Source organism: Anomaloglossus baeobatrachus, chromosome 4 (genome assembly GCF_048569485.1).
Source record: "Anomaloglossus baeobatrachus isolate aAnoBae1 chromosome 4, aAnoBae1.hap1, whole genome shotgun sequence".
Taxonomy (NCBI): Eukaryota; Metazoa; Chordata; class Amphibia; order Anura; family Aromobatidae; genus Anomaloglossus; species Anomaloglossus baeobatrachus.
In genome coordinates, this window is record NC_134356.1 from 660,371,179 (window position 1) to 660,391,976 (window position 20,798).

Consider the following 20,798-nt stretch of genomic DNA (forward strand, 5'->3'; position numbering starts at 1 on the left):
CTTCGTCACCGTCCTGCCACCGGTCCCGGCTTCCATCCCGGCCGCACCGCTGATGATGACGGCCCCGGCAGTCCGCCCGGCCACAACGGCAGCGAAGTACCCGCCCGGGCAGCCTGGTGATGGACTGGGGCAAAGGGTGCTGCCTGTCGCGGGCGGAGGAGGGGACGCTGCGCTTTCCCACTGCTCGGGTGCGGCTGCTGCTGCTGCTCGGTGGAGCCTCGAGCTGTGGGCCGGATCCCGGGGACTCGAGCGGCGTTCCGCGCCTGTGAGTGAAAAGGGGGTTGATTGTGGGGATTTATTGTCCGTGACGCCACCCACGGTTGTGGTGATTTAGGGGACACCACCGCTGCTCTGGACAGGGATCCCGGGAGCGGTGACAGGGAGCAGCTGAGTTGTTAGTTCTCCCCTCCGTGGGTAGGGGGGTTGGTTGTCCCGGGGCCCGGTGATGGGGTAGGGATGGATGATGGCAGGCGGGTTGCGGGGCCTGGTGAGGTGCAGGGTCGCAGGGGCAGCACTGTGCCGCACGGCAAGGTGGCACTCACTCAGCCTGAGACGATGACACAGTTCTCGGTAAAACACACAGCTGGAAAGACGGGTCCCACGGACGGCTGCTGTTGCTTTTCCCCGGCAGGTTGACTTTGACCGCCTTTTCCTGCACCTATGTACTTCTGACGGTTCCAATGGGTTCCCACCGGTAACCCGCTCCCCGGCTTGGATATGGGCCGGAGGAGCCCCTTTTGCCCGCAGGCGCTGGCCCTGAGAAACGGTTGCCTTGGCGGTGGCGGCGTCTCTCTCACTGGGTTGGACTGTTGCCTTCTGTCGGGACTTGACTGTTTGGAAACCCAGGAGGTCCCCTTCACTAACGGATTCGGCAAATTCACGGCGACTCCTAGCCTTGCCGGGGTCCGAAAAGCCCCTGCCGATGGTGCTGGCTTCTCCTTGTGTACCGGTCCGGTACCGCCGGGCCACCGCCCGTCCACGGTCCTTACCGTAAACTCCGATAGGCCACTCCTGCAGACGGTCACCACCGTCTGCCAACCTTGCTTTCTCGCCCGGGCCACACACCCGGACGCTGTCAGTCAGTTGCTCCTTTACCACTTTTCCTCCTACCACTTTCACCTCCAAAACTAATCTCTGTCGACTCCTCAACTCCTCTCAAACTAATCTCAGCTCTTTTCCCGCCTCCAGGACTGTGAACTCCTTGGTGGGCGGGACCAACCGCCTGGCCCACCCCCCTGGTGTGATCATCAGCCCCTGGAGGAAGGCAACAAGGGTTTTGTGTCTGGCTTAGATGTGCCTAACCGGGGTGTAGGGTGTGGTGATGTAATTACCTGTGGCCCCTGGCTTGTCCAGGGCGCCACACTGCCCATTTGCTTAGGGGCAGCATCAGGGCCAGTTTGTTTGGGTGGGTGACTGAAAGACCCGTTCCGTTGTTATTATTAAAAGTGTATTGTTGTTGCAACGGTTGAGGTGATATGCCTCCCGTAAGGGAAGTTGTATGAAAAAAAAAAAATGCATGTGTGAAAATGTTTTAAAATGTTTTATTCTTTTTCAGTTTGTGAAAATAAAACCGGTGATGGACGGGCAGCCCGCGGACGGTCTGCATTTTACTAAGGGGGAATGTGGCGCCCTGGACAAGCCAGGGGCCACAGGTAACAATACACACACACACCCCCACCCCCAGCAGTTCACAGCAGTCATCTCCAGTGAGACCTGATGTCTTCCCTCGGGTTCAGACAGACACACCAGGTGGGCAGAGTCAGGCAGATGGAGACGCCCACCCAGGAGTCTAGCTGGCCTGAGGCAAAAACCAGCTCAGACAAGTCCAGGCAGAGGAAGAGAGAGGAGGTCTGCAGAGAGGCAGACGCAGACTGGGGCCTAGGTTGGAGCCTAGGTCCCTCGTGTAGCCAGTCAGGCAGACGGTAGTGGCCGTCTGCAGGAGCCGGGAAGACAGTCTTGGTGGAACCGTAGGTAGCCGGGACAGGGTAGTGGCCCGTCCGGTACCGAACCGGGGAGCCAGCTGGAAACCGGAGTGCAGGAGGAGCGTACATGAAGGTGAAGGAAAGGACTTACACTACCAACCTGGGGTCAGGGGAAAAACACCGCAGCCGTCTGTGGGACCCGTCCATCCGTTTGTTTGACCAGAGACTCCGTGTGAATTACTGGCTGAGTGAGTACCACCGTGCCGTGCGGCACAGCGCTGCCCCCGCGACCCTGCACCTCACCAGGCCCCGTAACCCGCCTGCCATCAATCCCTAACCCTCACCAGGCCCCGGGACAACCAATCCCCCTACCCACGGAGGGGAGAAACAACATCCAAGCTGCTCCCTGTCATCGCTCCCGGGATCCCCGTCCAGAGCAGCGGTGGTGTCACAACCGCACCACAATTTCCCAAACCCCAAAACAACCACCCCCCTTTCACTCACGGGCGAGGAACGCCGCTCGAGTCCCCGGCATCCGGCCCACCGCTCGAGCCACCACCGAGCAGCAGCAGCAGCCGGACCCGAGCAGTGGGTGAGCGCAGCGTTCCCTCCTCCGCCCGCGACACTGTCAACATGATGTCACCACTTCAGCCACACAACAAACACCAGAGCAGCAAAGGAGGCCGATGGTTTTGTTTTTTTTTTCCCAAGAATGAAATGATGGGGGCAGTTTTCTGAAAGATTATGACTCGTTTAATAAAAAATAAAAAAAAACCAAAATCGATATTGCTGCAATACTGTGCACATAGTGTAGATGTAACTTATAGTGTCCACACCTGCTAGGTAAAAAGGAACAATTTATATCACATGTATCTCCAGAGGAAAGACATGTTCACACAGTTTTTGTCAAATTGGAAACTCTCCAAACGTGGTTTTGGTGGAATTTCTGCTCAAAAATTCAGCAACAAAACCCCCCAAAAAACAAAAAAAAAAACCTCAAAACATTAAAATGTTCATCATTCTCAATAAATCTGACCCAGAGTAATTTTGCTGGTCAACTGTGTCCATGTCTGATTTGGATTGCCGCATCACTAGAGGGCATCTTCTTGTAGGACGACGATCCTCTTGACATTTCTTCCTCGGCCTCCGATAGGACACTGACTAGTTTCTGGAACAGTCAACTCAGTTTCTCACGGATCTTCCTTTTCGTCTGGTTTTTGGTACATGTCTTTCTCACCGCCAGACTTAAGCCTGGATTTATGTTTCTTCTGTGTACTTTTATTATGGTCACTGGTGGACACTGGGTCAGAAGAAGTCCGCTGTGAACCCTGCCCTGCCACCTCCACAGCCTCCATGTTCCCCTCGGTGATTCCCACCTGGACTGTATCACGGATGTCACTTGAGGCCTCCAGACTTCCAAGTGCCAAACGGGACAGCGGGGCCTCCTTCTTCAGGTTCTCTACCTGCAGCTCCTCATCATGCCTAGTACCAGAACAATCCCAGTCAAAGTGACCAATCTGATCACACAAATCACACCTGATGTTTGGGCAGGTGTCGACCTCATGCCCCACCTCACCACACATGCTGCACTTTTGCATAGAGCAGGCGCTCGCCAAGTGACCAGCCTCACCACACGTATAGCATTCCTTCGGCTGACCCTCATAGCGACAGATGCCTCTCACTCTACCAATAAAGAAGGAATAGGGCAGATGGTGGGTGACATTTTGACTTTGACGCAGTTTAACCAGGATTCTCCATTCTCCAGTCCATATCCTGAACCTATCCGTCTTCTTCGTCAGATCTGACAAGAGATCACAATGTCTCTGGAGCCAGATGACGATGTCCTGAGGGAGAACAGTTTCTTTTGAGAAAGTGATGGTCACGTCTACTAGATCCTGCTTAGAAACAAGGCTAAAAGTGAACTTGTTCCAACTGTCCATATCCTGGAACTTGGAGATGTTCGCCCAGAAATAGCGCAGGTAAGAGATACCCCTAAAGCGGACATAATAGCCCTGCCGGTCTGGGAGTTGTATGACAAACAGGAAGATGGTATGCCGGAAGCCCATCTGCTTACACAGGAGCTCTTTGATAAGAAACTTTCGGCTAGGCAGCTCTTCCTTGGCACCTTGGTGTTGAAACAGGACAGTATCAGTCTTCTTAAACTCCTGGTGGACATAACTGGTGTCAGATGTGAAAGTTGACCCACAATCACCACTCTCCTGTTGCGGCTGCTGACCGCTGGCACTATGGGGGTCCACCACCTCTTCAGTAACTAATGGGGAAAAGTCCTGCATATTAGATGGGACTGGCCCCTGCTCAACATCAACCTCTATGGAAATGTCAGTACAGTCATTAGTTGGGTACTCCTGCCCAGCGTAGGCCACACTGTCCTGCACAGTTATAACACGAGGGCCATGATGTGCTGTTGTATCATTAGGTAAGAGTCTACTGTTTTGCTCAGGAATGCTTACTGCTGGTACTTGTGGTGCTTCGCCAGAAACCACTGCAGGTCTTTGCTGCTCATGTGTTGTGTCTTTCTTGTCCAAATTTCCTTCCTCAAAAATGAAACTTGCCGGCTGCCATACTGGTCTTACATAGGACTGCTGGGCTCTATTTACAGGATTTTCTTTCACCGGTACAGTCGTATCTCCGCCGGTTCCCAGCACAAGTCTCTGCAGCTCCTGACCTGCTGCGGTCACAGCTGGGGGGTCAGAAGCTCCAGACTGGAGTCCAGGTCCCGGTGTGTTTCCACTAGTGGCACCATGAAGCCCCTCTGATGGTTCTCCCTTGGTTTCCATCTCCATCTTTACAGCTTTCTGGTTGCTCCAAGATGGCCTGTGTCCAGCCAGTATCACCTCAGTATGCGGCAGGTTTTCTTGCATGGTCGGCTTCTCCAGGATTGTTCTTCTCCGCCTGACAGGGAAAGGTGGGGCAGATCCCCTGCAGGTGGGGTCACCAGACTCTACACTGGGTACAATAGCTTCAGTTATTTCCTTCCATCATCGCTTCTCATCAGCCATTATATTCCCTCTGTCCTTCCAGAAAGACTTCATCAGCAGACTGAGTCTAGGAGTCACTTCCCAGTGTAGGCCTTGTAGGCCGGGCCTTGTTAGGAGAGATCCCCGCCCAGGTGCCTCCACCCTGAGCTTTCTCCACACACCAGGAGAGCCACCAACGCCCATCCTCAGGCCATGTTCACACCTGCGGGTTTTTGTTTTTTTTTTGTTGTTGTTTTTTTACTGCAGCCAATACCTAATTTCCTTTCACTAAAAATTCTCTGTTCAAAATCCCAGTTTTCCGTTTTTTGATACCTTTCTGCTGTGTTTTGGGTTTTTTTAGCAGCATTTTTACACTTTCTCATTTGCTTTCAATAGGATAAAAAAATACTGCAAAAGCTCTGAAAGAACAGACATACCGCATACTGTTTAAAACAATACAGTTCGCAAATTCAGTCAGGAAAACTGACGTCTGCACAAGATTTCTGTGATTAATATCTTTTGCTCGTACTGGAAAAAGCAACTTTTAATTTGCAGAAAGAAATGGAAAAACAAAGAACAAACAAAACGCAGCATGTGAATATAGCGTTACATTCCTGAACATAGGAGCTGTGTTAGGCCATCTGCGCACAAGAAAATGACTTTTTCTTAAGGAAATTCCGGACCCTCTGAATGAATCCCGCACCTGCGGTAAAAAAACGCACCAAAACCGCAACGAAATCCTCATGCGGTTTTGCCGTGGTTTGGTGAGGTTTTGGTGCGGATTTGCCGCGTTTTTTCCGCAGGTTGGCCATTATCTATGGCAAAAACCGCAGGTACCTGCGGAAAAGAAGTGACATGCACATTAATTCTGCAGCGAAAATTCCGCAGGTATAAAAACGTATAAAAAATGCAGTGTGCACATGTCGCGGGCGGGGAGGAGGGTGTCAGCACACCGCGCTCACCCCTTCTGCTCGGGTCCGGCTGCTCAGTGGTGGCTCGAGCCGTAGGCCGGATCCCGGGGGTTTTCCTCGAGCGGCACTCCTCGCCCGTGAGTGAAAGGGGGGTTTGGGATGTTGGGATAATATCCGTGACGCCACCCACGGTTGTGGTGATGTGTAGCACCACCGCTGCTTAATGCGGGGATCCCGGGGATGGTGATGGGGAGCAGCCAGGTGTTGTGTTGCCCCTCCGTGGGTAGGGGTTGGTGATCCCGGGGCCCGGTGATGGCTTGGGAGGTGCAGGGCTTGGTGGGCGCAGGGACGCGGGGACAGCGCTGTGCCTTGCGGCACTGTGGTACTCACTCAGCCTGAGACGTGACACAGTTTGTACGGTAAACCAAACGGCTGGTAGGACGGTCCCACAGACGGCTGCTTTGCTTCCCCGGCAGGTGACGGTGATGTCTCTCTTCCCTGCACCTGTATGTACGGTTGGTTGCGATGGGTCCCCACCGGTAACCCGCTCCCCGGCTTCAAGCTGGGCCGGAGGAGCACTACACTTTGCCCGCAGGCGCTGGCCCTCAGAGACTGGTGCCCTGGCGGTGGCGGTGCCTCTGTTGTACGGGTTGGGCTGTTGCCTTCAATCGGGACTTGGTTGTTGGGGGAATCTACGTCCCCTTCACTGACGGATTCGGCAAATTTGGCGACTCCTAGCCTTGCCGGGGTCCGAGAGGCCCCTGCCCTGGTGCTGACTGTCCTTCGGAACACTGCTCCAGACCACCGGGCACACAGCCAACGGGGTCCTTCCAGGAACTTCCAAACGGTCCCCCTCCGGACAGTCACCGCCGTCGCTGACCTTGCTGTTCTGGCCCTACACAAAGCTGGGCTCTCAGGCTTGCACACTCTCTGCTCTGTCGCCACTTCTTGCTTTCCTCCTTTTCCACTTTTCTTTCCTTCACTTTCACTTCTCTGCTGTTTACTCTAGCCCTACCCGGGCTACTCTGCTGTTGACACAGGCTCACCCTGGGCTCATCTGCCTGACACTTCCTGCCTCCAGAGCTGTGAGCTCCTTGGTGGGCGGAGCCAACCGCCTGGCCCACCCCCTGGTGTGCATCATCAGACTCCTGGAGGAAGGCAACAAGGATTTTTGGTTCAGCTTAGGTGTGCCTACCTGGGATGTGGGGTGTGGTGGTGTTGTGACCTGTGACCCCTGGCTTGCCCAGGGCGACACATTCCCCCTTAGCAAAACGCAGACCGTCCGCGGGCTGCCGTCCTACACCGGTTTTATTTTTCTGTAAAAGGGATAACAGAGTTAAACAAAACATAAGCATTTTTAATAAATCTTCCCAAGACGGGAGGCACATTTACTTTTAACGTTTCAACGGTATACGGTCACGGTTTCCGCTCTCTCCCACCCAAGTAACCTGGCCCTGATGCTGCCCCTAAAACCCAGGCAGCACCCCTTGACCCACAGTCCAGCACACGGTACCCGAGCGGGATCTGTCCTTCCCTCCAGAGGGTAGCCACCGGTTCCTTTGGTGGCGGGGCCCTGGCCTGCTCTGCTCAGGGCCCTCCCTCCAACCTGCCTCTCCGGAGGCGGCCTGCGGAAACGGTAACGGTACCCAACATATTTAAAAGCCACTAACGTTTGTGGTTGCCCTGCAAAGTTCACGGGCTTGTCCATGGATAGTTCCCATGCATAACTTTTTAAACGGTCCCCACGGGGACAACGGTGCCGGCTCCTGCCGGTTGCATATCACAAAAACAAATCTGGTTACTGTTCGGTAATCATTTTTCTTCTTATCATTCAACTTTTAAACTTTTCAAACAAACAAGCAGGTGGTCCCAACGGGGACGGTGCTGCGGGCATCCGCTGCCCTACTCCGGTTCCTCTACTAAGGCGGACCCATCCTCTGCCACCAGCACATCAAACATGCACTGACATGCCTGCTGTGACAGGGGTACCCGGTACCCATTTCCACCGGTACGCGGGGTATGATAAACCACAGGGTCCCCCACATAGAAGGAACGCTCAATTGCTCCTTCAGCCGCAACAGCGGCCCCGAAGCTGGGGCAGGAGTCGTCATTTCTTGTTCCTGTGTCAGGCGGGTTGCCGCCAGCTGCCGCAGCCTCCTGGTCTCCAGCCTCCAACACTTCATCCCCTTCTGCGGTAGCATGGAGCAGCAGAGTAGGCGAGCTTATATTGAGGCGCCCCATAGGTAACGGCAAGGGCGATGCATAGACCGAGACTAGGCTGGGCCCCTCAGCCGCAGCGGCCGGTCCAGGTGGGACATAGGGACGTGGGTCACCAGTCGGTTCTGCTACATCTATTCCCCTTTCGCACATCGGGGCAGTGGTAATCAGCTCCTCCACCTCGTTGGTCCACTGCTCCAGCATCCGGAAGATCTGATCCTGCTGACGTTGGTGGAATTGTATCACCCGGGCCTTCATCCAGGCCACGGTTCCGGGCTCAGGGTCTGGCACAGTCTCTACTGGGACTTCAGGCACCACGCTGTTAAGGGGCCGTGGTTCTAGCGGTTCCCCTTGGTGCACTTCAGGGCCGTCTTGAATGTCTGCAGCCGGCTGGTCCGCCGAAGCGGCTGGGCAGGGTATCGCTACCGATGGGACAGGTAGCGGGCCTAATGGCGGGGCGGCAGCAGCCATTACGGATAGCGGGGAGAGAGGCAGGGTGAGCGGAAGTCGGCCGGGCCCCTCAGCCGCAGCGGCCGATCCTTCAGGAATACAGGGGCGTGGGTCGCTTACCCGCTCCTCCAAATCCTCTTCTGCCTCGCGTCTCCACATAGCAGCCACTACGTCCGCCATGTCGGTCTCCCACTCCTCCAGGAGGAGTCGCATATAGGCCTGCAGACGGTTGCTCAGCGGGACGGTCCGGTCCCTCAACCACGTCGCCGTGCCGGGCGCGGGGGCTTCCTCATTGCGGGTTGGATCTTGCATCTTGGTAACGAGGTTTTTCCAGGAACCCAATATCGCTGCAGAGTCCTGGCGTCCCTGCTTTTATAGCCGCAGCTACATGCGGCCAGCCGCCATCGCGTCCCCCTTAGCTCTTCCCGGCCCCTCCTCTCTCGGGGCGGGGTTTTGGCCTTCGCGCCTCTACTGCTCGAGAAGACGCTCGAGCGGGAACTTTTCGCGCCAAAGATGGCGGCTTCTGAAATTTTTCTGCCGGATACCTCCGGTGGTAACAAGGCGCACCTCTACCAGACGGCAGAGCGGTAAGATCCTGTTCGTGACGCCAAGTTGTCGCGGGCGGGGAGGAGGGTGTCAGCACACCGCGCTCACCCCTTCTGCTCGGGTCCGGCTGCTCAGTGGTGGCTCGAGCCGTAGGCCGGATCCCGGGGGTTTTCCTCGAGCGGCACTCCTCGCCCGTGAGTGAAAGGGGGGTTTGGGATGTTGGGATAATGTCCGTGACGCCACCCACGGTTGTGGTGATGTGTAGCACCACCGCTGCTTAATGCGGGGATCCCGGGGATGGTGATGGGGAGCAGCCAGGTGTTGTGTTGCCCCTCCGTGGGTAGGGGTTGGTGATCCCGGGGCCCGGTGATGGCTTGGGAGGTGCAGGGCTTGGTGGGCGCAGGGACGCGGGGACAGCGCTGTGCCTTGCGGCACTGTGGTACTCACTCAGCCTGAGACGTGACACAGTTTGTACGGTAAACCAAACGGCTGGTAGGACGGTCCCACAGACGGCTGCTTTGCTTCCCCGGCAGGTGACGGTGATGTCTCTCTTCCCTGCACCTGTATGTACGGTTGGTTGCGATGGGTCCCCACCGGTAACCCGCTCCCCGGCTTCAAGCTGGGCCGGAGGAGCACTACACTTTGCCCGCAGGCGCTGGCCCTCAGAGACTGGTGCCGTGGCGGTGCCTCTGTTGTACGGGTTGGGCTGTTGCCTTCAATCGGGACTTGGTTGTTGGGGGAATCTACGTCCCCTTCACTGACGGATTCGGCAAATTTGGCGACTCCTAGCCTTGCCGGGGTCCGAGAGGCCCCTGCCCTGGTGCTGACTGTCCTTCGGAACACTGCTCCAGACCACCGGGCACACAGCCAACGGGGTCCTTCCAGGAACTTCCAAACGGTCCCCCTCCGGACAGTCACCGCCGTCGCTGACCTTGCTGTTCTGGCCCTACACAAAGCTGGGCTCTCAGGCTTGCACACTCTCTGCTCTGTCGCCACTTCTTGCTTTCCTCCTTTTCCACTTTTCTTTCCTTCACTTTCACTTCTCTGCTGTTTACTCTAGCCCTACCCGGGCTACTCTGCTGTTGATGTGTCGCCCTGGGCAAGCCAGGGGACACAGATAACAACACCACTACACCCCACACTCCAGGTAGGCACACCTGCTAACCAGAAATCCTTGTTGCCTTCCTCCAGGAGTCTGTGATGCACACCAGGGGGTGGGCCAGGTGGTTGGCTCCGCCCACCAAGGAGCTCACAACTCTGGAGGCAGGAAGTAACCAGTCAGTCGAGTCAGGGACATGAAGGAGTGAACAGCAGATTAGCCCGGGCAGGGCAAGAGTGCAGATTAGCCCAGGCAGGGCGTAAGTAAAGAAGCAGAGTAGCCCAGGCAGGGGCTAGAGGAAACAACCAGAAGTGAAAGTGAAGGAAAGGAAAGTGGAAAAGGAGGAAAGCAAGAAGTGGTGACAGAGCAGAGAGAAGGAGAAGCCTGAGAGCCCAGCTGTGTGTAGGGCTAGAACAGCAAGGTCAGCGACGGCGGTGACTGTCCGGAGGGGGACCGTTTGGAAGTTCCTGGAAGGACCCCGTTGGCTGTGTGCCCGGTGGTCTGGAGCAGTGTTCCGAAGGACAGTCAGCACCAGGGCAGGGGCCTCTCGGACCCCGGCAAGGCTAGGAGTCGCCCAATTTGCCGAATCCGTCAGTGAAGGGGACGCAGATCCCCCAGCAACAAAGTCCCGATTGACGGCAACAGCCCGACCATTACCGGGGAGACACCGCCACCGCCAAGGCACCAGTTTCCCCAGGGCCAGCGCCTGCGGACAAAGTGTAGAGCTCCTCCGGCCCAGATTGCAGTCGGGGAGCGGGTAACCGGAGGGAATCCACCGCTACCATCAGTCAAACAGGTGCAAGGAAGAGAGACGTCACCGTCACCTACCGGGAGGGCAGGTGCAACCGTCTGTGGGACCGTCCTACCAGCCGTTGGTTTACCGTACAAACTGTGTCCGTGTCTCAGGCTGAGTGAGTACCACAGTGCCGCAAGGCATAGCGCTGCCCCCGCGCCCCTGCGCCCTCCAGGCCCTACACTTCACATCTCTTCACCGGGCCCCGGGATCACCAACCCCTACCCACGGAGGGGCAACACAACACCTGGCTGCTCCCATCACCATCCCCGGGACCCCCACACTGAGCAGCGGTGGTGCCATCACCACAACCGTGGGTGGCGTCACGAACTATAATCCCAACAAACACCCCCCTTTTCACTCACGGGCGAGGAGTGTCGCTCGAGACACCCCGGGATCCGGCCCGCAGCTCGAGCCACCAGGAGCAACTGCCGGACCCGAGCAGAAGGGGTGAGCACGGTGTGCTGACACCCTCCTCCCCGCCCGCGACAACTTGGCGTCACGAACAGGATCTTACCGCTCTGCCGTCAGGTAGAGGTGCGCCTTGTTACCGCCGGAGGTATCCGGCAGAAAAATTTCAGAAGCCGCCATCTTTGGCGCGAAAAGTTCCCGCTCGAGCGTCTTCTCGAGCAGTAGAGGCGCGAAGGCCAAAACCCCGCCCCGAGAGAGGAGGGGCCGGAAAGAGCTAAGGGGGACGGAAACAAGATGTCTGCGCCCGACGAAGCCGCTGGAGGAGCGGTGGTCGCAGCCGCAGCGGCACCCGCGGATGGGAATGGGCCTGCCCAGGTCCCGGCTGTACTGGCGGGAGGTGCCGCGGCCCCCGCGCTTGCTCAGGTCATGCCGTTTTCCTTGCCCTATGCGCCCGGAGCTGCCTGGCTACCGCAGTATGACGGGAAACCGGATGCCTTGCAGGCCTTCCGGAAAAAGCTTAACCCGTTGCTAGAGCTGTACCCCCTGACTGATAAGCAACGTGCAGCGATAGTGCTAGGCCAGCTAACCGGTGCGGCGGAGCAGGAAGCGGAGACCTGGGCCGAGGGGGACCGGCTCTCTGTAGCCACCATCTTCGAGAAGCTACAGACTGCCTTCGAGACCCGGACTGAAGCTGAGCTGAGGATGCAGTTTTACCAGTGCCGGCAACGAGCTGGGGATAGCATTCGGGACTATGCTCTACGTCTGCAGGCCGCCCTCCGCACGCTAAAGCGGGTGAACGCTATTAATGAGGCGGATAGCAATAAGATGTTAGTGGAGCAATTTGCGCAGGGGATGAGGTCCCCTGAGGATCGTAAACAACTCCGGCTGTGGGCCCTGGAACACCCTGATGTGGACTTCGCTGTGTTAAAGGAGCGGGCTATCAAAGCACTACAGCCCCCAGCTGCTGAAGCTCTGGAACCCGTCCTGTGGCCCGTCGAGACAGCTCCCGTTGTGGCGACCCCAGCCAAACCAACCTCCTTACTACCCGCAGCCTCGAGCAGCACAGTGGAAGAACTGGCAGCCCAGGTCCGTCGCCTGGACGGAGACCTTGCCAAAATCCTTGCTGCGCTTCAACCTCTGACCAGATCTCAGCCCCCAGCGCAGATACAGCTTGCTGACAGTCCCGAAGATGTTCCCTGGATGCAGCAGAGAAGCGCTAACAACCCGCGGAGCAGACCTCCAATCTGCTACAAGTGCCGTAAGCCGGGCCATGTTTACCGACAGTGCCCGTTAAACGAGCAACCCCTGGGGCCCCGGGCCAATCCTCAGGAGTAGAACACCGTGGCCCCCCGGACTGGCGAGACCGATACGTCGGGGCCCGCCCTATCATCCCTGTGGCTGTGGACAGCATACCCGTGATGGCTCTCTTGGACACTGGATCACAGGTAACGACCATACCGTACACATTGTATCAGCGATATTGGGCCACAGACGAGCTAGCGCCTCCAGACAATAGTATAAATTTGATTGCCGCTAATGGACTTCCATTGACCCAGGTGGGGTATAAAGAGGTGGCTATGACAGTGGGGCAAGCTGAACTGCAACACCAGGGTATGATTGTGATCATGAATGAGCCTAGTGATCATAACCCGAAAATAGTGTTGGGAACCAATGTGATGGAACACTGCATGGCTGATGTGCTGAACCTTTTGCAGCAGCTAGCCGCCATGGCGGCGGGGAGCCGGCAGAGGGCTGTGCAGCGTGAGATCCGCGCCCTGATGTACCGCCAGCATGTAAGCTCAACCGGAGGGGAGATTGGTGGAGTGCGAGTGATGGATGTTGCTCCATTGACTGTGCCCCCTAGGAGTGAGATGATGATCTGGTGTAGGGCAGCAGTAGGGCCTCAGGGGCGTGACTACCCTGCGATGATGGAGCCCATGCCTTCCGAGCACTGGCCCACTGTAGTGGCCGCCCAAGGGGTGGTAGATGTGAAGAAAGGGAGAGTGCCTGTGAGAGTGTTGAACTGTGGGGAGGAAGAAGTCAGGCTCCCCCGGTATGCCACCATTGCCAAGCTGCTCACCCTGGACCCTCACACTATCCAGGAAGCCCGTCCACCCACACTCCCACCTACCACCAGCACTTCCCCACCCCAGGGGGACACCAAGGAGTGGCACCAACAGCTACATGTGGGCACTGATGATACCCCTACACATCACAGGGCAGGGGTACACAGGGTAGTGCAGGAGTACGAACAGGTTTTCAGTAAGCACCCCCTAGACTTTGGGCAGATCAAGGGGGTCCAACACCACATTCCTACGGGTGAACATCCCCCCATCAAAGAGAGGTATAGACCTATTCCCCCTGCACATTATCAGTGTGCCAAGGATATGTTGAAGAATATGAAGGAGGCAGGGGTTATTCGGGACAGTTGTAGTCCGTGGGCCGCTCCGTTGGTACTGGTCAAGAAGAAGGATGGTACCATGCGGATGTGTGTGGACTACCGGAAGATCAACCAGATAACCCATAAAGATGCCTATCCATTGCCTCGTATTGAAGAATCTTTGGCTGCACTGAGAACTGCAAACTACTTCTCGACCCTTGACCTCACCAGCGGATACTGGCAAGTGGCCGTGGCCCCCGAGGACCGGGAGAAGACCGCCTTCACCACCCCGATGGGGCTATGCGAATTCAATAGCATGCCGTTTGGGCTGTGCAATGCCCCCGGGACTTTCCAACGGTTGATGGAGTGCTGTCTGGGACATTTAAACTTCGAGACCGTCCTGCTGTATTTGGATGATGTGATTGTTTATTCCCAGACGTATGAGGCCCATCTGGAGCACCTGGCCGAGGTGTTCGCGTCCCTTGCCAAGTTCGGGATGAAGTTGAAGCCCTCGAAGTGCCATCTGCTGAAACCCAGGGTGCAGTATCTAGGACACGTGGTGAGTGCGGATGGTGTCGCCCCCGACCCTGAGAAGATCACTGCCATCCAGAGCTGGCCGAGACCAACCACAGTGAGGGAAGTAAGGCAGTTCCTGGGTCTGGTGGGGTACTATCGGCGCTTTATAAAGGGGTACACGAAGATGGCTGCCCCCATGCAAGATCTCCTCGTGGGACAGACCAAAGGTGGTAGACCTATTGGAGCCCCACTGTTGTGGGAGGACAAGCATGAGGAGTCCTTTGGCCAGTTGAAGGCGGCCTTGACCGGAGAAGAGGTCTTGGCGTACCCTGATTATGGGCGCCCGTTCATCCTCCACACGGACGCCAGTAACGTGGGGCTAGGAGCGGTCTTGTCCCAGGTCCAGGATGGGAAGGAGAAGGTGATTGCCTACGCCAGCCGAAAACTCCGGCCGACCGAAAGGAACCCTGAGAACTATAGCTCCTTCAAGCTCGAGCTATTGGCGTTGGTGTGGGCTATCACAGAGCGGTTCCGCCACTACCTGGCGTCGGCGAAATTCACCGCGTTTACGGACAACAATCCGCTAACTCACCTGGACACGGCCAAGTTGGGCGCGCTGGAGCAGCGGTGGGTAGCCCGGTTAGCCAACTATGATTTCACCATAAAGTACCGAGCTGGTCGTGTCAACATCAATGCAGATGCACTCTCCCGGATGCCCCATTTGTCAGAAGAGGGGTGTGAGGATGACGACCTCGAGGAGATTGAGTTGCCTGCGTTTCACCAGCCGCCTACTGAGAGGGTACAAGTATGTCAGCAACGGGCGGACCTGGACCCGCGGCCCAGTCAAGAGTGGCAGGACGCCCAGGACCAAGCACCGGCTGTCCGCCTTGTCAAGACCCTGGTGGAACAAGGTGCTATGGGAATAGACCCTGCCGCTCCAGCCGAAGCCCAACGCTTGTGGAAAGAACGAAAACGGCTCTACCTACACCAAGGGAGGCTGTACCGTGAGCTGATCAACCCAAAGACCCATGAGAAAATATGCCAGTTGATCGTTCCTCAAGCTGAGGTTGCTACCGTCCTGCGGGCATACCATGATGGTGCTGGCCACTTCGGGTGGAAGAAGCTGGAGATGCTGTTGCGGGAGCGGTTCTATTGGAGTGGGATGCGTGAATCGGTGGAAGCCTGGTGCCGAGAGTGCGGTCCTTGTACACTGAGGAGAAAGGACGAGACTAGCCAGAGGGCACCGTTACATCCCATAGTCACCCATCAGCCGCTGGAGCTGGTCGCCCTGGACCATGTTAAACTCACCCCTAGCCGAAGTGGGTACACCTACGCGTTGACCATGGTAGACCACTACTCAAGATTCATGGTGGTAGTCCCCGTTAAGGACTTGACTGGTCGAACCGCTGCCCGAGCGTTCCAGGCCTATTTTTGCCGACCCCATGGGTACCCCGAGAAGGTGCTGACTGACCAAGGCCCGGCTTTTGAAGCAGAAGTGTTTCACGAATTCTGCCAGTTGTACGGCTGCAAGAAGATCCGGACCACTCCGTACCACGCCCAAACCAACGGCATGTGCGAGAAAATGAATCACTTGGTCCTGGGGCTCCTCAAGATGCTACCGCTGGAAGAACGGAACATGTGGCCGGAAAAGTTACCCGACTTGGTCGACATGTACAATAATATCCCATCCAGCTCGACGAAGTGCACCCCAGCGTATCTGATGAGGGCCCGGCCTGGCCGCCTGCCGGTGGCTCTGGAGATGGGGTTGGAGGCTCCGGAAGCACTCCCTTCAACGGCAGAGTGGGAAAGTCGGAGGAGGGCCCAGTACCGGCAAATCCAGGAGTATGTGGAGAAAAACCTCAGTCGAAGTCGAGAACAGCAAGAGCACCGGTTCAACCAGAAGGCGCCTGCAGGTCCTTTCCAGCCAGGAGATGTGGTGCTGAAACGGAAGAGAAAAGCCCACAAACTGGATGACCAGTGGGAGCAAGTCCCTTACGTCGTACAACCCACCGAGTGGGACAATGGGAAGACCTACCAGATCAGTCGTGACCAAGGGGGCACCCTGGCCACAGTTTCTCGGGACCATCTGAAGAAATGCCCCCCAGCGTTAAAAGCAGAGGCTGAAGTACCGGTTCCTCCACCAGTGGAAAAGGCAGCAGAGGTGATCCACACTGTCATGGGTGACTTCCCAGCAAACTGGCCTACACAGAACGGCGCGGTGATACTTCCAGTGATACTGTTCCCACAACCCGTGGATGAAGAAGTAGTGGAAGCGGTTAACCGTGAGCCAGAACCAGTGCCAGTGCCCAGGGATGAACCTGTACCCAGCCCCCCTGCACCTCCGCCTGCCCCACACTTTAGCAGGGAGGAGGAACCGATTGTTCCCTCTACCCCACTGTCTAGCACCACTGACACCGGGCCCCGAAGGTCCACCCGTTCCAACCTAGGTAGACCCCCACTTAGGTACAGGGAGACCGTTCTATGAGTAAGAGGGGTCCGCAAATGTAAAAGAGTGTTGTGTGCTTGTTTGAAAAAGTTGAAAAGTTTTGCCAAAGATAATGAAAATGATTACCCGAGAAGTCACCTGATTTATTTTGTTGATTAGCAACCGGCAGGAGCCGGCACCGTTGTCCCCGTGGGGACCGTTAAAAGTTTAAAAATGCATGGGAACTAGCGATGGACAAGCCCGTGAACTCTGCAGGGCAACCACAAACGTTAGTGGCTTGTAAATATGTTGGGTACCGTTACCGTTTCCGCAATGCCGCCTCCGGAGAGGCAGGTTGGAGGGAGGGCCCTGAGCAGAGCAGGCCAGGGCCCAGCCACCAAAGGGACCGGTGGCTACCCTCTGGAGGGAAGGACAGATCCCGCTCGGGTGACTTGTGCTGGACTGTGGGTCAAGGGGTGCTGCCTGGGTTTTAGGGGCAGCATCAGGGCCAGGTTGCTTGGGTGGGAGAGAGCGGAAACCGTGACCGTACACCGTTGAAACGTTAAAAGCAATATGTGCCTCCCGTCTTGGGAAGAGTTGATTGAAAATGCTTATGTTATGTTTAACCCTGTTATCCCCTTTTTACAGAAAAATAAAACCGGTGTAGGACGGCAGCCCGCGGACGGTCTGCATTTTGCTAAGGGGGAATGTGTCGCCCTGGGCAAGCCAGGGGACACAGATAACAACACCACTACACCCCACACTCCAGGTAGGCACACCTGCTAACCAGAAATCCTTGTTGCCTTCCTCCAGGAGTCTGTGATGCACACCAGGGGGTGGGCCAGGCGGTTGGCTCCGCCCACCAAGGAGCTCACAACTCTGGAGGCAGGAAGTAACCAGTCAGTCGAGTCAGGGACATGAAGGAGTGAACAGCAGATTAGCCCGGGCAGGGCAAGAGTGCAGATTAGCCCAGGCAGGGCGTAAGTAAAGAAGCAGAGTAGCCCAGGCAGGGGCTAGAGGAAACAACCAGAAGTGAAAGTGAAGGAAAGGAAAGTGGAAAAGGAGGAAAGCAAGAAGTGGTGACAGAGCAGAGAGAAGGAGAAGCCTGAGAGCCCAGCTGTGTGTAGGGCTAGAACAGCAAGGTCAGCGACGGCGGTGACTGTCCGGAGGGGGACCGTTTGGAAGTTCCTGGAAGGACCCCGTTGGCTGTGTGCCCGGTGGTCTGGAGCAGTGTTCCGAAGGACAGTCAGCACCAGGGCAGGGGCCTCTCGGACCCCGGCAAGGCTAGGAGTCGCCCAATTTGCCGAATCCGTCAGTGAAGGGGACGCAGATCCCCCAGCAACAAAGTCCCGATTGACGGCAACAGCCCGACCATTACCGGGGAGACACCGCCACCGCCAAGGCACCAGTTTCCCCAGGGCCAGCGCCTGCGGGCAAAGTGTAGAGCTCCTCCGGCCCAGATTGCAGTCGGGGAGCGGGTAACCGGAGGGAATCCACCGCTACCATCAGTCAAACAGGTGCAAGGAAGAGAGACGTCACCGTCACCTACCGGGAGGGCAGGTGCAACCGTCTGTGGGACCGTCCTACCAGCCGTTGGTTTACCGTACAAACTGTGTCCGTGTCTCAGGCTGAGTGAGTACCACAGTGCCGCAAGGCATAGCGCTGCCCCCGCGCCCCTGCGCCCTCCAGGCCCTACACTTCACATCTCTTCACCGGGCCCCGGGATCACCAACCCCTACCCACGGAGGGGCAACACAACACCTGGCTGCTCCCATCACCATCCCCGGGACCCCCACACTGAGCAGCGGTGGTGCCATCACCACAACCGTGGGTGGCGTCACGAACTATAATCCCAACAAACACCCCCCTTTTCACTCACGGGCGAGGAGTGTCGCTCGAGACACCCCGGGATCCGGCCCGCAGCTCGAGCCACCAGGAGCAACTGCCGGACCCGAGCAGAAGGGGTGAGCACGTTGTACTGACACCCTCCTCCCCGCCCGCGACATTGACACAGGCTCACCCTGGGCTCATCTGCCTAACACTTCCTGCCTCCAGAGCTGTGAGCTCCTTGGTGGGCGGAGCCAACCGCCTGGCCCACCCCCTGGTGTGCATCATCAGACTCCTGGAGGAAGGCAACAAGGATTTTTGGTTCAGCTTAGGTGTGCCTACCTGGGATGTGGGGTGTGGTGGTGTTGTGACCTGTGAACCCTGGCTTGCCCAGGGCGACACACACACTATTTTTTTTATACAATCTACTTGTAGATTGTAAGCTCTCACGAGCAGGATTGTTTTTTTTTCCATACTACAATTATTGTATTTTCTATAACTGTTATTTGTTTGTATATGAACCTCTGGAATTGTAAAGCGCTGCGGAATATGTTGGCGCTATAAAAATAAAGATTTATTATTATACCCATAGGTTTTGGTGAATGGTTGCAGAAATGTCAGAAGCATTTTCTGCAGCAAATCCGCTGTAAAATCTGCGGTAAATCCGCAGTGTGAGCACATAGCCTTAAGCAGGCTTTACACACTGCGATATCGGTCCCGATATCGCTAGTGTGGGTACCCGCCCCCATCTGTTGCGCGACACGGGCAAATCGCTGCTCGTACCGCACAACATCGCCCAGACCCGTCACACGCACATACCTGCCCGGCGACGTCGCTGTGACCGACGAACCGCCTCCTTTCTAAGGGGGCGGTCCGTGCGGCGTCACAACGACGTCACTGAGCGGCCCTCCAATAGCAGCGGAGGGGCGGAGCTGAGCGGGACGTAACATCCCGCCCACCTCCTTCCTTCCTCATAGCGGCCGGGAGGCAGGTAAGGAGAGCTTCCTTGTTCCTGCGGCGTCACACGGAGCGATGTGTGCTGCCGCAGGAACGAGGAACAACCTCGTTACTGCTGCAGTAACGATTTTTGAGAATGGACCCCCGTGTCACCGATGAGCGATTTTGCACGTTTTTGCAACGATGCAAAATCGTTCATCGGTGTCACACGCAACAACATCGCTAATGCGGCCGGATGTGCGTCACCAATTCCGTGACCCCAACGAGTTCGCATTAGCAATGTCGTAGCGTGTAAAGCCCCCTTTAGGCTGTGTTCCCACACTGCGTTTTTTTCATGCAGATTTTAATCAATACTGTAATGAAAAACGCATCCCAGCAAAGTCTATGAGAATCCTGAAGTGCTATTCATGAAAAAAGAAGAAAACACATAGCAGTGTCACTCACCGTGGAGTAAAACCTCAGATTTATTGTGTTAGTATTAAAACCCAGCAGGTTATATAGGAGAATGTGATCCAAACAGACGACGGACGTTTCGCTTCTTCAGGCCTAAAACACACTTCCGCATAAAAAACGTACGTGTGACACGTTCCGTTGTTCGGGTCCGTGTTCCTTTTTTTATGGGTGTTTCTCCGGTACGTATGACATCCGTGTGATGGCGTATGCTTGCCGTGTGTACGTATGGAATGTCCGTATTGGCATAAAATACATACGTGTGCTGTCCGTGTGACTTCCGTTTTTTCAGATTCGCATTCATACCCAAATTACGTTGTTAATCCTTCATCATGAGATCCTGGTGTGGTTAATTGGTCCATTTCCGTCCCTCATCGGTGGATAAGGGTTAAAAACATTTCAAATCATTGTTTTCTGGCTCTTCCACTCATTATACAGACTCCAAAATGTCTCTCTCCAATGAAGCAACCATGTGTTTGCTATGGTTGATATCTAGGAGATTTGGTGTTAGGCGACATATGCTGGATTATGAACCACCTGTTGAAAAAAGGATGTGGATCCACCCCCTTGTCAAGCTCAGGAAGACGCATGGACATTTTAACATTCTTTATGGTATAATGCGCAAATTTCCGCCAAAATTTCAAGCCTACTGCCATATAACCATAACGTCCATTGACAACATCCTTGGCCTTGTGCATCACGAATTGAAACATCAGGACATTTGACAATTTACCTGATAGATTGGTAACAAGTGTTGCTGATGTTTGGATTAAAAACGCACACGGACGATACGTGCTGAACACGGACATGCTACGTGTGCCGTCCGCGCAGGCACGGACCCATTGACTTTAGCGGGTCCGTGCCTGCGTGTTGACGGCCAAAAACGGACATGTCGACCGTGTGGAAAAACGCACAC

At 56.0% G+C, this 20,798-nt stretch overlaps 2 protein-coding genes across 3 annotated transcripts in view; one reads left to right on the forward strand and one right to left on the reverse strand.

The window, feature by feature from the left end:
- The window catches only part of LOC142304297 (tetraspanin-1-like), a 221,325-nt gene that overhangs the window by 155,938 nt on the left and 44,589 nt on the right, over window positions 1-20,798 (forward strand). The gene's annotated exons all lie outside the window — the stretch shown is intronic.
- Window positions 3,113-4,804, reverse strand: LOC142301207 (uncharacterized). Its single transcript, XM_075342234.1, has one exon. It carries the CDS (start codon window positions 4,802-4,804, stop codon window positions 3,113-3,115), a length of 1,692 nt encoding a protein of 563 aa, XP_075198349.1.